Below are 15,534 nucleotides of genomic sequence, written 5' to 3'. Positions count from 1 at the left end.
AACACATATAAGTGAAAACTAATTTCTGAAAAAAACATTTTAGTTTTCCAAAATCTAACCCTAACAATCCATACAATACTACAACATATGTTTGCCAAACTCCTAAACCAAAGTATTTCATGATTCACTACTTCCACTCATCTATCTTCAAAACAAATCAATTTTATCATATCTTAATTTATATCACTTAAAACTGTTTATAATTACTTGATTTTTATTTTTCACGCATCAAAATATTTTTTACAAGATTTATAAATTATTTTTAAAATAAGCTGGTACCAGACGACTGAAACTTCAGTCGTCTAGACGACTTCCAACAATTCAGACGACTCAGACGATTTACTGGGGCTATATTCGTAAAAATGGCTTCTGTTTTTTTGTTTGGTCACAAGGGGCTGAGCTGTAATTTCACTAGGCTTTTAGGTTAGTTTTGCATTTGATTCAAGTTTGGGTATAGGTTTGGGATTAAAATCAAGTTGTGGGTTAGTTTTGGCAAAAACCCCTTCATTATTTGCTTAAATTCGAAACCACTAACTATATTAGTTAAATGAATAGATTAGACTTTTAGAGTTATTAATATTCCTTATAAGTTTATGGTCGTGTTCTTACTCCATTTTTTTCCTGGACGGGTGACCTAACTCCTTGAACTTGAGTTTTCAATCGCGAGATAAAAAAAGAAATATACAGTTATATTTTACGTAAATATGTATGGACTATGACAAAATGCTAGATGTGAGTAATTGAGTTACGTTACAGAAGAGACTTGGCGACCTCTCTCGACCCACGTTTTGGTCCCCGAAATTAATCTTTTGGCCCTATATAAAATATTTTTCTGAGTCCATTTCTGGATCGAAATTGGGAAGGCCTTCAACGATCATGTGAGATACGCATTCACTAAAAACATTACCTAACTAGCTAGTTAAATAATTGAACGAAAGCACTAGATGATTGGTTTCCTGATATTTGATGTTTTATATAACGTATATGTATTTCATTAAAATAAACAAAATAGATAGACAGAAGAAAGATCCAGTAAACATGCTTGGATAAAGTAATGAGAACATATAAATATTTTAATCAATTAATTTTGTTGTTATCGAAACGTGGAATGTATAAATATTTTATAGTACGTGATTACTCAATCATGCATCCTTCAGCACCAGCATCTGTATATACGGCCTAAACCTAAGCACTGATTAATATGTACAAAAGAAACGTCAAAGCCTGTATAATAAGCAAATAAAACATGTTGCTAGTTATTATAATTATGATATCTAAATTTTAATTTCCAAAAATATATAAATTAATTTTCAAATAATTTTAGTTATCTTTTCTACGGATTACAATAGGCGCTAAACGTAAATATTCGGAATACAATTTTCAGTTATGTAGGTTTTTTGGTCAAAAAAAGTATTACAAATTTTCTAAGGTTGGATAGCACAAAGCGGTATGAAACATGTGATTGTTAACCGAAAGCTCGTAGCTTGATGGTAAAGTGCTCACGGCTGTGAGTTTTGCCACCTATGTTAATTAAATATGTGATTGTTGTAGTCAATTATTGCTGGTTAAATAGGCTGCGATTTTGGACTTTTTAGTTAACAAAATTCTGTGTACATACAGACAGATTAATGTAATGGCTGTGTGGGTTGTCTTTGAAACAGTGGCTAGTTGATACATACAATACCCCCAGATACTTTTAATGGTGTTTATTACCCTTTTTTCTCTTCTTCTTGCTGGATTCTTCGTCTACCACCGCAATATCTGCTTAACTAACAAAAAAACTATTGAGGTAAGCTTCTTCAAATTATCATATTTTGGCTCAGAGTTATCAGTCTGTGATCTCTTTCCTTAATGGTTTTATTTGTTTGTTGACAGACATTAAGTGGAGAGAATAAATGGAGAGGACTTTGGAGAAGAAGATGGGCGAAGCAAAGGCAAGTGCTGCTACTCTCAATGCAGTCATGACCAACACGGAGCTGGAACTTTAAGTAAATGGAGAGGACTTTGATCCGAGGCCATCACTGCCAAGCGGAATATATATGATAAAGAAAATACAGGAAGATTTCCGAAATTGTTTTTCCATTAATCATTATCTTCAAGACAAGCTTTCCGGAAACCATATATAAAACTGAATAGCTTTAGTCTTTATGTAGTGAAATAGGTTCCAGTTCAAAAACGTTTTTTTTTTACACATCTGATACATCTACTTGACTTTATTATATTTAGTTTCTATTAATTTGTTAATCTATTTTTTTTGGTAAACATACAAAACTGGTAACCACAAAGGCATAAATATTTTTATACTAAGAGGCAGAATTTACAAATATTTGCTTCCAAACATTACCACTAAGTTACTTCGCATCACATTCCAGAGCTTGTTGTTGAACCTACTCAACCTAGACAGATATATGCGTTACCAAAACAAAAAGAGACTTTACGGCTTCTTTGTGTTAAGATCAAGAACTGCTTTGACTCCCGGCTTCTTAGAGTCAAGCTAACGTTGGAATCTGTTTGAGAATCTATTCACTCCCGTCTTTGAAATGTCTACAATATCGGCCTTTGACTCTAGACACCTTCCGTAGAGAAGCTTGTTAAACACTTTGGAAATAACTGTAGTCCATAACTATCAATTTACAATCGTCAATAACTATAGATTTCAAAAACAATTTTTGATTTGTGAGGTTTAACGGCACAACGATATAAAACATTCTACGTGATTGTTGCAGTCAATTATTGCAAGTTCAATAGGTCACAAGTTTTATTTTGGGCCTTTTTGGGTATTTTCATCTAAAAAGTTCATGTAAAATGTCATTTTCGGCTTTTTATTCGACTGTTGTAGCCAATTGCTTGTTCTATATGTAGCAACCTTAATTTTGAACTTTTTCACCTAATCGGCCGTGGAAGATGCATTTGAGATGTAATTTATGCGTATATTTATGATTTTACATTTAATCATTCATCTACAATTAAACGTTCAGGAAAAATAGTTTTGGAATTTGAAAGGTTTGTAAAGGTCCGAAAAGGTATAAAATATGTGAGTTTAAAAAAAAAAGAAGGGTAATAAAATATGTGACTGTTGTAACCAATTATTGCTGGTTCACTGGGCTACTGCTTTTGTTTTGGGTTTTTACATTTTTAGCTAAAAAGCATGTTTCAGGTGTTTAGCTAAAAAGTCAGTTTAAGATGTTGTATGTATTGTATAGCTAATGGTTCCTGGTTCAATGTGTGACAACTTTTATTTTGGGCTTTTCCCTTTCATATTTGTGATTCTGCTATTTTTTTATCACATGTCATGGCGTCCGTGCGGTCTGCTCCCGTCTTTAATTTCAGTGTACCTTGTGATCTGTGTTTATTTTAGCTTGGGTACTTCAAAAACAGAGTTAGATCTTCTCCAGCTTGGTCTTGCCGTGTTGGTTTCTGGATCGTGGCGGTCTATGGTTTCAGTGTCTCCATCATCAGCGAAGAAAGTGTACCTTCATCTTTGTTCAAGTCTGTTGCTTGATGTACTCTAAGTGTCCAGTGTTGCTTAATGGTTCGGCTCTTGAGAATCATGGACTCTGTCGGCTTATGTCTCCAAGGACTGTTTGTTTAGTCTGTTGGCTTTTGGGTGTGGGTAGGGCTATATTAACTCTTCACTTGTAATAAACACTTTCTTTTGTGTTAAAAACAAATAGAGTTTATTGGAGTTTATGGGTATCGGTTAACATGTTAAGAGAGAAAACTAGCAGAACCACAAATATGAAAGGAAAAAGCCCACAATAAAGTTTTGACCCATTGAACCAGCAATAATTGGCCATAACATTTACTAAAGACATCTTTAATAGAGTTAATATAGCCCTACCCACAGCCACAGCCTCAAGCCAACAGACTAAACAAACAGTCCTTGGAGACATAATAAGCCGACAGAATCCATGACAATCACATCGTGTACCCATTCATTTCACTCTCCTTGTCCTTTTTTTTTTCTTTACAAGAGAACCATTAGTTCTTTTTCGACGAGTATATATAACATCATAAACCATGAAAAACAGAGATAATTCTTCCTCGATGAGTATAACATCATAAACCATGAGTTCAATAAATTTTTTTGAACTGATATCATTTATATATTACCATGAAAAAGTAGACATTTCAGTCTACATACGATTTATTTCGTTGGGCTTGACGAGTAAGCGACGTTTGTATTTCTTCAAGTGATAATCCTTTCGTTTCCGGAACGAGCAACCAAATAAAAATCAGTGCTGCTCCTCCAATAGCCCCGAATATGTAAAAATGTTCCTATTACATAATTTATATTAACCAAAGTTAAAAAATAAATAAATATTAACCAAAGTTAAATAAGAAATATCTCTATAAAATTCACTTATTAATAAATATAGATACAACTATAAATTTATATTATTATTGTTCTACATCTATAATGTTTGTTGTCAATCAACATTTATATTGTTTTTGTCCAGACATGCATGTAACTTGTTTGTACGTGTTTTAATAATTTTGTAAGTTATAACCAAACTGATAAAAAGGATACCTTGAGTGCTCCATTCGAATAGAAAATTGAAAGCGTAAGTGACGATCGAACTACTTGACCATGAGGCCAACGTAACTAATGTCCCTGCTGTTACTTTTATGTTCATTGGAAATATCTGCGCACACACAGAATCATGCAATTTTTACTTCATTTACAAAAACAATGACATTATTTTCGACATTAATTTTAAATAAAAGTTTGAGCGTTCATGTACCTCAGACATAATTATCCAAGGGAGGCCTCCTATTCCTACTGCATAAGATGCAATATACAGCTGCCAAGAAAGGATTTTTTTTAATTACGTTAATCCTATAAGAAACCAAAAATATTTTTTGAAGCAGTGTGAAAGTAGATCAAATGTTTTACCGTAACGCATAAAAACGTCAACACTGGAGTTAGTTTCGGAAGCAATTGCATTTTCTACTCATACCAAATATACAATACATTAGTTAATAGTAGTAACACAATAGACAACATATATATATACACGTAAAATAACCTGTAATGTGAACGCGAGCCCAATAAACATGCAAGTTATGCTCATCCCACACGCTGAAGTCTATAGTTGTCAAAAGTAAAACTAATATCAAACACTTTAATTAGTAGTTTCTATGATAAATTATTGGTCTAAAGAGAAAATACAGAAGACATGCTCACCAACAAAAGGGGCCGTCTGCCCCATTTATCAACAAGAATTAGACCAATCGTGGCTTTTGGTACCTGCGAATAGTTTACAAACATCATTCGATGCTAAGATGAGTACCAAAAATAGAAATTCAATTTGACTAAAAATGTCGCAAACATCACAATATTTAAGTAGTTGAATGACAACGGATATGAAAGAATATATTTTGATTTTCACAAGTACAGTATCAATGTAGTCAGTGTATATACTTACCATGAAGATGCCTAACAATGTCGATCCAATGGTCACAGAAAAACCTGTTTCAGCCAAAAGCTAATTATTTAAGCACATAAAATTCAAATTGAAAAGAGAACCCATGGTGAATATCTGATTTAATTAACTTGTCTCTTCTCATCATAAAAAAAGTAGTAACAATTTGATTATGCTAGTGTGTGTGCATATGTAAAACTTAATTAATTAGTCTCACCAGCTTTGCTAAAAATGGTACTTGTATAAGATATTACAGCTGTACTACCCGAAAATTGTTGTATCAACATTAGCCCGACTCCTACCTGAGGAATAAAAATGCTCACACATATTTACAAGATACATAAAACTGTACCACGATAATGTGTCTATATTTTCTCTGGAACAAATCAGAAAATCTCGACTTTGAATCACGTTCTAGCATTTTGGTCATAACCTGAAAACAAAACAACATTCATCGAGGCTCTGGTTCTACTTCTACGTTATAATTTTGTCAAGGAATGAATATATATTAAAAGTATATATAATTGATTCTATTTTATAGTAAAACTCACTTGAATCTCTGAGGCTTCACGTGAAATATCAGCATCTCTCCCTCTAAGCCGAAGCAGTGAATATTCTAGTTCTTCATCCGCACCAACTTTTGCCTTTAATTGAAATAGTTTTGTTTTGAGAACTTAAAATTGAAATAGTTTAACAAGGTTCATTTATTTCTTCTCATCGTTAGTAGACTATGAAATTGAGAATATATATATAAAAAAAACCAACCAGCCATCTTGGAGACTCTGGTACGAAGAATAAACCGATTCCTTGAATGACGCATGGTAGAGCACCTAAAACGATAAAATATTAGATTTCTATAAGTTGGTACATTCGGAGTGATTGATTGGGTTATAACTTATAACAATTTTTTTTCTGTCTAAAACTATAAAAATTACCAATTATCTTTTATTTAGGTTTTGAAAATACAAACAAGAAAATAAAGAAATAGTTGAACAAATCATATTTTCTAAAATATTTTAGTAAATTGTAGAAAAATATCCTTGTAAAAATATTTTTATTTTATTTTTCATTTAATTCTTATAGATAATTCAAATACATTTACATCAAAATCATATATACTAAGTTTTATTGTCTAATTCTTACGATTACAATCCAACGAATTATCCACAGTATAAATGAAAATTTCCATGTTAGACTACTATATGCCATTTTCTTCCGTATTTAAACATCACTTCCATGTTGATTATGAAATACTAAGTAGTTTTACCTAGTAAAGCCATCTTCCTCCAGCTGATGAAATTCCCCCAAAAAAAAACCATGGCGACTCCGGAGTTTTGAAGAAGCTACAATAGTTAGTCACACGAGAGTTCAAAAGGGTACACTCATAAGAAAGCCACAAAGGCTCGGGATATTTTGAATGAAACTTTCAATTATACAAATATGATCGGATTTGGGACAAACCCAATAAGACATTAGTTTTGCTCCCTAATTTTTTTTTTGTTTGTAAATTCTTACATAAAAATAAGCCTCCAAATTATGAAAAAAAATTATAATTTTTTTCAAAAAATATTTATGGCTCCAAATTTTCAGATCCGGCTCTGGCTCTGCATACAAATATTTATAACTTTAAAATTATGCGGTGGATTTTTTCATTAGATTATATATATATATAGGTCAAAATAATTTAAAACTAGTTTCATTCAGATTGGAGTTGGGATAACGTATATTTGTTTATACAAAAATATGTTTACCCAATTTTGGTACTTTCTAATATTTTGAATTTTCATGCTCTTTAAAGAACACACATGTATTCCCACAAGACCCCACTTGTTTTTTATTTAGTTTTATCATAACTAGGGATATTCCGGCGCTACGCGCCGGGGTCGGACGTTGATTCTTTTCGGTTAGTTGGCAGTCCATTTGAGTCTGAATTATTAGTAGTTGCCATTTAAGATTTGGGGGTTGTGAACTAATAATAGATTTTAGGAGTGCATGTTAGTAGATGTCATGATGTAATGTCAATGCTTTCTTACTCTCGGTGAATGAATTTTGGGATTTTTTTTTACTTATGTGTTAGATGCCGGTTTTTCGGCTTACGCATATATTACGGTTTTTATTTATTTGTTTAATTTAAGAGTCATTACAGGAGAGAGTAGGAATATATTTTGTAACTTAAAGTGAAAAATAAAGTGATAATATTGTTTATTCATGATAGGAAAAAAGCAGTTTAGGCTTTAAATCTTTTTAAGTTAAAGCAAGCGGATTTCCTAGGAACCAATATTAGCTTTATTATTGGTTTAATTAAATTCAACAGAATGTGTATGATTTGATAAAACATGTTTAATTTTCAGACTAAAATTTTGTAAATACAATGAGGTAACTTTATAATCAAGTAGTTGCTTTTAACATTACCATTTATCAAAGCACATTAAGAAAAAAGAGTTTTATAACATCACATACCAAAAGAATAGAGAGAAAGTTTTGTTTCATAACACATAGTAAATAGTCTAACGAAGTTTAGAACCGAAGAAAAGTTAAACTCAACGGACCAAAAGTTTATATTCATTGGTCGGTTCTGATGAAACGTCAAAAATAATATTGATTTGATTGTCATAAAATATTTTTTTGGTAAAATTGTTCATATAAATTCACATGTTTTTATTTATGTTTTGGTTCCATTTTTAGCTGCATTTGGTTATATATGTTTGACCTGGTTTTTCTTTGGACTATAAATTCTCTGTATATTAGTATTTATTTTTGGCAATTTTAAAAATAATATATAACATAAAACTCTGAAATATGCTCAAATAAATTAAATTAATATGAAAATTGGTTAATTTTGAATATTTGAATATTTGTGTGTTTGAACTGTTGTTGAATCTTTATTTTGGCTATTTTGTGTAGTTTTTAGATATTTTTTTATTTTTTCGGATAATAAAATCTTTTAGATAGTTGTGCAATATTATTTTAGAAAATAATTAAAATATTTAAATTTATAATTCTGAACCACACATACTTCAGAGAACTCTGAACATATACTACTTTTTGGGTTGGGTTATTTTGTTCAGCCCTAATTCTCTGTAATGAATATATAGGAAACACTTTCAAGTACTTAAAAAAAAACTCTCAATAAATCCTTTTTATTTTAGATAATAGTATAATACACTATTAGTGCTCTCGTTTAATCATAAATATTATTGTATATTGGTACAATGATTAACGATGTAGACGTAAATATCCGTGACACTACTTTTGCCCAAGAAACGTTGAATATTTGAGCAAACATTACATGAGGGAATTGGTAATCGATAACGCTAGTAAGATTTAGCCCCTTCAACCATGTCTCTTTGGTTGGGATACCTATCACACTGCACACATTAAAGAATATCTAGCTTCGAAAGAGAGAGAGCGAAGAGACAACAACTTTAGTCAGAATAGCACCCATAGCCCACATATCTGAAACACAATAAAAATTACACCATTCTTAAGACATGGACCAATACCATATTAAAACACTTTTTATTTGAATCTTGAGAACACTAACCAACTTTTGACGTGTACACATATGACTGTAGTCGGTACGTCTGGTGCCATGTACCTGTTAGAAATTTAGAGTAATCGCAATCAGCACATGCATCATTCAATTACAATACAATGATTGTAAGGACTCATTCCAACAGATTAGAGATGTGAACCTTACCAGCGTGTCTAGACATACTCTGTATATTCGAATGGACCTCCCAGGCTACGCCAAGATCAGTGATCTTAATGATGACATTTTTAGAGAACATATTTTCTGCATAAGAGAAATAAATATAAATATGATTCAACTATAACTGCTAAAAAACTTGAAAACGGAATCAAAATACACATCACACGTGTACCTGACTTTAGATCACGATGGAAGTATCCACGCTGAGGCATGCAAGAAAAGACTTGAAAGCACCAATTTTAGACATCAAATTCCTCAAGAAGATTAATACAATCATTCATACGATATGAAACCTTCACTTCCCTCAGATTAATACATTCTTCCCAAGAGATATACATCCTGTTCATCATTTTTAAACTGCAACCTGTCCAAGAAAACTTTAGTACCCTAAAATCAAGTACAAATGGTATAGAAGCCGTGTTCTCTCGTAAAATAAAACAACTTACAGCTTCACCAGTCAGTTTATAGTTCATTGACAGCTCGCCAAACATTCTGAAAATTTCCATAATAAGAACCAGTATATAGGGACTAAAACAACTTGTTTTTACTGTAAGGATCAGGTTTAGAAGAGGCTTTAAGACTATGCGCAGAAAGGAAAGCTTGCTGATATCAGCCCTGTAAAATGCATAGATGCCAAAAACAGTGATGTTCAAAGAATATAACGTAAAAGAACGTCCAAGACTTTGAACTTGAATTTGAAACTCCTGCAGCTATCTAAAACAGTCCACAAAACAAAACAGGAATTTGAACTTTCATCACAATAGAATTAATAAGATACGGATAGATCTGGTTTTACCTCACTTGTGTTAACATGATATCAAGCTCTTTGATGGGCTCATACAGTTTTGATTGATCTTTGGAGTCCATGTTCTGCAAAAATCAGCCAGTAATAACGTTTCTAAGAGGCGATAATTGAAGCTGTATATAAGTAGAGATATCTGTCCAGTTTATGGAAAAATTCAACAGCGTTTCCAGCAATTACCACATGAACTATCTGAGTTGCAAAGCTTAGTTCCTGTTCAAACCAGCATATTATACATTAGAAACTAAAGGAAAAAAATATGGAAGAAACTCATCAGAGGCATGCGTGTTGAAATAACAGAGAATTAGAGGAATGACTTTCAATGAACAGGCCCGGCAATAGCAAAACGTACGTAGTAATCTTCTTTGATAGATGTAGTATAAGAGATTGCTTTCAGATATGACGACAGTCATGAGGTTAGCAAAAGGAAAAGAACATAGTCAAACTTACTAAGATCCAAAGGCCAGCTCTCAAATCGGCAAGAGTGTACGCCTGTGTTGGAGTCTATGCTTGACAGAGATTGTCTTTACTGGTATCGTGGCGGCGAGGCTGTTCATCGCAGGCAACAAACACATTTATAGGAGGAGCCTCAATCGGTTACCTTGGAAGATGTTGAGGGCGATGAAATGCAAGAGAATGGAAAGAGTGGTTCAAATCACGTAATTGTTCACTACAGCCGTTACAAAGCTATCGCTCAGAGGCGGTGGAATCTGGAAGGATACGGTTGTTTTTTGTTTTGTATCTCCAACATTGAAATGGCAGAAACCGTATCAACATCTGGGACTTTAACGAAAGACCATAAGGGAACCCAATATATTTTCAGAGACCAACATCTGGCCCATTCCACAAGATGCGACAATACAAAAAAAATTTGAACGAAAGTGTCTGACACGTGTCCAAAATTGCCCTATGGTGAAGGCTGACGTGGAGGGCTGTGTGCAGAGCACAACTCTACTTTATTATATAAGATTTGTTCCATGTTTTTTAACGGCTTTCTTTATATTTCCTAAAACTAAAGTTCTATCTCGTTTTGAAAAAATACCTGGTTTGAAAAGGTAAATGTACCGCGAACATGTTTTGGCGTAATTTCTGCTATGTACACAGGTACCTGCTTGGTGTACATTTAAAAATCAACAGTAAATGTATATAATAGATAAACAAAGATAAAAAAAATTGTAAGATGATATCATATTTATGTAAGAAATTATCAGAATAACATGTTAGAACATCTCTAACCTCACCATATTTTTCTCTATAAAATAGAGGTAAGAAAATGCAACTTGGTTCTATTTTCTTACTCGATAATAGAATAAATTTAGATTTACTTTACAAATAAAATATTTTATTTATTTTTTGTTTATCATTTTATTTTTATTTTAAAATATTACTCTCTCCGTTTCTGAATAAGTGTCACTTTGACATTTTTCACACAGATTAAAAAAGTGGTAGAAATATATGTAAGTTGTTATTAATTACACTTCTTTGACCAATAGTATCTCAGATAAATAAAATTATTTATAAAATGTTTGCAATTAATTTTCAGATGAAAATAAGTATAATTTGCATTGGAATTGCAAAGTGATACTTTTTGTGTAATAAGAAAAAATGGTTAGAATGACATTAAGAATATATCATTAGATATAGTTCAATTCTACTATAGAGTGAACTATTTGACATAATTTTAATTACCACATAGCTAATCAAGCCGATTCCTATTCCCGATGAGATTCTTCCGAAGTGTAGCCACAACACATTCTTTTATGTGCCATTCATGCATACCAAAAGAAAAGAAAAACTATTAAATTGTTCGGTATATATAACCAAATGATAAATTGTTTGATCACTTTTCAAGAAATAATGAAATTACGACCTTTATGTTTGTGGTAAGATATCTTGTTAATATCAGTAAAAAAAAGGATATCTTGTTAATACCTTAGCGAAAGCGATGCACAGCCAACCAATGACACAGAGGATATCGGAGACCCACATTTGTCTTCAAATCATGCAAAGCAACAAAATATACATTTATGATAGGAAGTTTCTATTCTTTATTTCTTTCTTTTTGCCATGATTATTTTTCCTTAAATGGGAAAATTTTGATTATCAAATCCTACTAATTTTTTTTTTATGATTATTATGTAAAGGTAACAATATAATTACTCCTCTTCTTCCTAGCAGGATCGCCATTTTACCGCTGAACAATGCACCGAATGTTGCTCCTAACGTAGAGAGTGAAGCAAACGCTGAGAACTGAAATTTGATTAAAATTTTAAGATATTCTTGATTACTCAAACTATAAATTGCCAGAGTTTTTTTTGAAATTTTAAATTGCCAAAGTTGATGAGTAGATCAGTTTTATCGGGACATTAGTTACTAAAACAAGAAATACTAATACATATTAAGTAATCTATTCACTGAAAAGCAGAAAAGAGAAATACATGAATGAACGGTACGGTACTAAAATAAGACAAAAGAGGGATACATGGTGAAATACATAGCCTCCATCGTCGTAAATGAGAGAGTACGGCCGGAATTAATACAATTGATAGATATATACACTATTTTGTATGATTTCAAAATTCCACACATGAGAAAATTAGATATATTAATGGGTAAATTATATATATATATATTTATATTATATAAGGAAATTATATATCTATTGTTCGTAGGGTTTATATATCATTTTTTTTTTTGATAACCGTGGGGATCTGACGACCGAGGTCAACCGACTAATCCCACGAAGCCCACGACAATCCACGTATTCTTGCGATTTAACGCTAGCCCGGGTGGCCACCGCAATTCGAACCCATGCAGCGCTATCTCTTTGACGCTTACCACTGGGCCACCTTGAAGTGGTTAAGGGTTTATATATCATGATAACATTTTTTTTAAGAACTTGCGATTAAATTTTTTAAAGGTAAAAATGGAGGATGTTAACAAGAAAAAAACAAAAGAGGGTAAAATGGAAGTGAACCACACGTAAAGTCAACTTCAATATTTGGGATAACAACGATATATCTTTTCCTGATAGTTTATCTATTGCAGTTTGCAATTTGAATGAATAAGTAGTTTGTGATTAGTTTCATTCTAATGTTTGTTTATGGAAATAGTCAAAAATAAGAACTAAAAGAGAGACATACCTCTGCGATAGAGAGACCCATGTCTTTCATAATTCCTATCTCAGCACCTGAAGTATAACCAATCTGCGATAAAATAAAAAAAAAAGATTATTTTAAGAACTTAGAAGAAATAGAGACAGGACGTAGCTGCGAATTCGATCTTTGCCTGCGGCTTTTGAAGTTATCTAACTACTTTTTATATTGGAATATAGGTCAATTCCACAAACACTGTTAATCTTTCAGTTCCATAATAAATTAATAATATTATTTTCTTGGGTTAAATATTAATTTATAATAAAAAGGAGAAAATTAAGGTAAAATAAACTAACAGCAACTCCAAAGGAGAAGGAGCCACAGATGGCGACGAAAGTGCTGAGGATAACACAGGCAGTGATACGACAGCCTGAAGCGTCACTTTGGTTACTGAGCTCCAAAAGCCCTTCTTCTATGCTTCTTTCTTCTTCCACCAACACCATCATAAACACATGCAGTACGGATAAGACAGGATTTATTTGTGGTGAACCAGAGAGAGAGAGAGAGAGAGAGAGAGAGAGAGAGAGAGAGAGAGAGAGAGAGAGAGAGAGAGAGAGAGAGAGAGAGAGAGAGAGAGAGAGAGAGAGCTATGTTTTTGTGATAGTGGGTTTCTTATATAAGAGCATGTACATCGCTTAAGGAACTCAAATAGGTGTTTAGTAAATAAAATATTGGTAGTAGTTTATAATAACTTATTAATAATTAAATTATATATCATAAAAATATAAAGTGAACTGATTATTAAAAATATTAATGAATTATTTTTTTCTTCAGTTTCTGAAAGAGAACCTATGTTATTACTTTTTCTATCTCTGTTTTTTTTTATCTTGTACTTTTTAAATATTTATAAATTTTGTAAGATACCACCGTGGGTAGTTGCTCTAAGAACGGGAGGATGTGGTGACAGATTAATTTATACCATTCTATGTAGTAATTAGTTGGATTTTATATCTTAAGTGGGTTAAGATTAGTTAGCTGATGCGATGTGATATTTTTGGAAAAATGCTAACAGTAACATTCTGTCAGGTTTTATCCAAATATATGTCTCATTGGTTTCGACGTTGGTCGACAAAAAAGTAATGTTTCATTGGTTTGAACACAAAGTACGGAGGATGGCCATGTTCTTTTGTATATCGCAGCGATTTACAACTGCTAATTGCGATTTAAATACTGTTCGTTTTTGCATGTATTGTAATTTGCGATATACGACTGCAATTACCTGCGAATTGTGATTAAATATTGTTTATTACCATAGAATTTTAAGTTTCTATTTTTTTAGTGACTTAAAATCGCGACTTGCTTAATTAGAAGATTTCAAAATGAATAACAATCTACAACTTGCGATCTACACGATCATGTAAGTAAATGAACAACAACATGTGACTTGCGCCTAACCGCAAATCGCTGCTACATGCAAATATTTTTTTGCTTATCTATATACAATCATCCATACGTTGTATCCTGAAGTATTAGGAAGTCTGATTTTTTTTTTTTTTTTGCTAACCGAGTATCCTAGCCCCACCGTGGTGGTCCAGACTAAAAACCGAACTGAGTATGGACCCGAAAGTCACCAGGTGGCTCACCGTGTAACGGTCTTCGGTCTCGGATGCTGCAGTCCATATGTAAATTCTGCAGTGGCCAAGGCTCGAACCCATGAGCGGGGGCGAACACTCCAGCTGGAACTTCTTTACCACTAGACCAAAGCAACTTGGTTCACGTCTGATTATTTAGTTAACCAAGCATATGGCTATCTATCAAAGACGTTTCCACGTTGTATATTTTTCATAAAACCACAAAAGATACTTTTCTGTAGAATAAATAATTTTAAATTTATAACCATTCATCATGTTCAGATAGATAAAATGTAAAAGAAACAGATTTTAATGTAATTTATACCTATAGATTTTATGCTAGAAACGCCACGAAAAGGTCCCGGGCCTAAGACCATTTCCAACCCACCTCTATTTTCATCTCTATATTTTCCTCTAAAATAGAGAAACTCTATTATAGAGGTGGATTTGCTCCAATGTATATCTCTATAATAGAGTTCCTCTATTTATAGGGGAAAATATAAAGATTTGCTATTTTCATCTCTAAATATAGAGGTAAAAAGTAGGATTCCTCTATATTTTCCTCTAAAATAGAGGAACTCTATTATAGAGGCATACATTGGAGTAAATCCACTTCTATAATAGAGATCTCTATTTTAGAGGAAAATATAGAGACATACATTGGAGATGCTCTAAGGAGGATTATTGCATTAATCTATAACATATACCATCGCAAAACTTTCAAAGATATAATTTACATTTTAGTGTTATATATTGTGTAAATCTATAATGTTATTGGTTATGTTTCTTATTCGATATTATTAATGTATAATGATTTGTTTTATACATTTTACTTTATTATTAATTATTATTTTATATTAATATATTT

The 15,534-nt window shown here is 32.2% G+C and overlaps 1 protein-coding gene and 1 long non-coding RNA gene across 16 annotated transcripts; one reads left to right on the top strand and one right to left on the bottom strand.

The window, feature by feature from the left end:
• The first annotated feature begins 301 nt into the window (after positions 1–301).
• Positions 302–2,250, top strand: LOC117131816. The gene is made up of 2 exons (XR_004455213.1): positions 302–1,789; positions 1,876–2,250. It is a non-coding gene; the product is annotated as an uncharacterized LOC117131816 (long non-coding RNA).
• A 1,619-nt stretch (positions 2,251–3,869) lies between these two features.
• On the bottom strand, positions 3,870–13,657 carry LOC103854655 (sugar transporter ERD6-like 18). 15 transcript variants are annotated; one of them, XM_009131611.3, is made up of 18 exons: positions 13,392–13,657; positions 13,084–13,146; positions 12,090–12,190; positions 11,873–11,933; positions 11,630–11,695; positions 10,983–11,048; positions 6,694–6,769; positions 6,192–6,256; positions 5,978–6,070; positions 5,779–5,859; positions 5,644–5,728; positions 5,430–5,473; positions 5,189–5,251; positions 5,031–5,090; positions 4,898–4,951; positions 4,746–4,805; positions 4,512–4,646; positions 3,870–4,278 (listed from the first exon to the last, which is right to left on the bottom strand). In XM_009131611.3, exons 1-18 carry the CDS (start codon positions 13,539–13,541, stop codon positions 4,132–4,134), a joined length of 1,470 nt encoding a protein of 489 aa, XP_009129859.1. In that variant the 5' UTR covers positions 13,542–13,657; the 3' UTR covers positions 3,870–4,131. The 15 variants fall into 15 exon arrangements, 2 of the variants coding, with proteins under 2 accessions (XP_009129859.1, XP_033140425.1); XM_033284534.1 differs by having other exon boundaries at positions 4,532–4,646; positions 13,392–13,654; XR_004455186.1 differs by lacking the exons at positions 3,870–4,278; positions 4,512–4,646; positions 4,746–4,805; ... (7 more) ...; positions 6,192–6,256; positions 6,694–6,769 and adding exons at positions 8,319–8,882; positions 8,971–9,024; positions 9,127–9,222; ... (3 more) ...; positions 10,121–10,153; positions 10,391–10,489 and having other exon boundaries at positions 10,983–13,146; positions 13,392–13,575.
• Positions 13,658–15,534: the final 1,877 nt, after the last annotated feature.

The sequence above is a fragment of the Brassica rapa genome, chromosome A02, assembly GCF_000309985.2.
Source record: "Brassica rapa cultivar Chiifu-401-42 chromosome A02, CAAS_Brap_v3.01, whole genome shotgun sequence".
Lineage (NCBI taxonomy): Eukaryota > Viridiplantae > Streptophyta > Magnoliopsida > Brassicales > Brassicaceae > Brassica > Brassica rapa.
This window is presented reverse-complemented; position numbering and strand designations above follow the sequence as displayed.

What these genes read in the sequence shown, in the direction of transcription:
- LOC103854655 (XM_009131611.3), bottom strand. Translation starts at nt 13,541, where the DNA reads ATGATGGTGTTGGTGGAAGAAGAAAGAAGCATAGAAGAAGGGCTTTTG. An exon ending in TACCATTTTTAGCAAAGCTG is followed by an intron (nt 5,474 to 5,643) that starts GTGAGACTAATT and finishes TGGCTGAAACAG; the next exon opens with GTTTTTCTGTGACCATTGGA. An exon ending in GTATCCTTTTTATCAGTTTG is followed by an intron (nt 4,279 to 4,511) that starts GTTATAACTTAC and finishes ATTATGTAATAG; the next exon opens with GAACATTTTTACATATTCGG.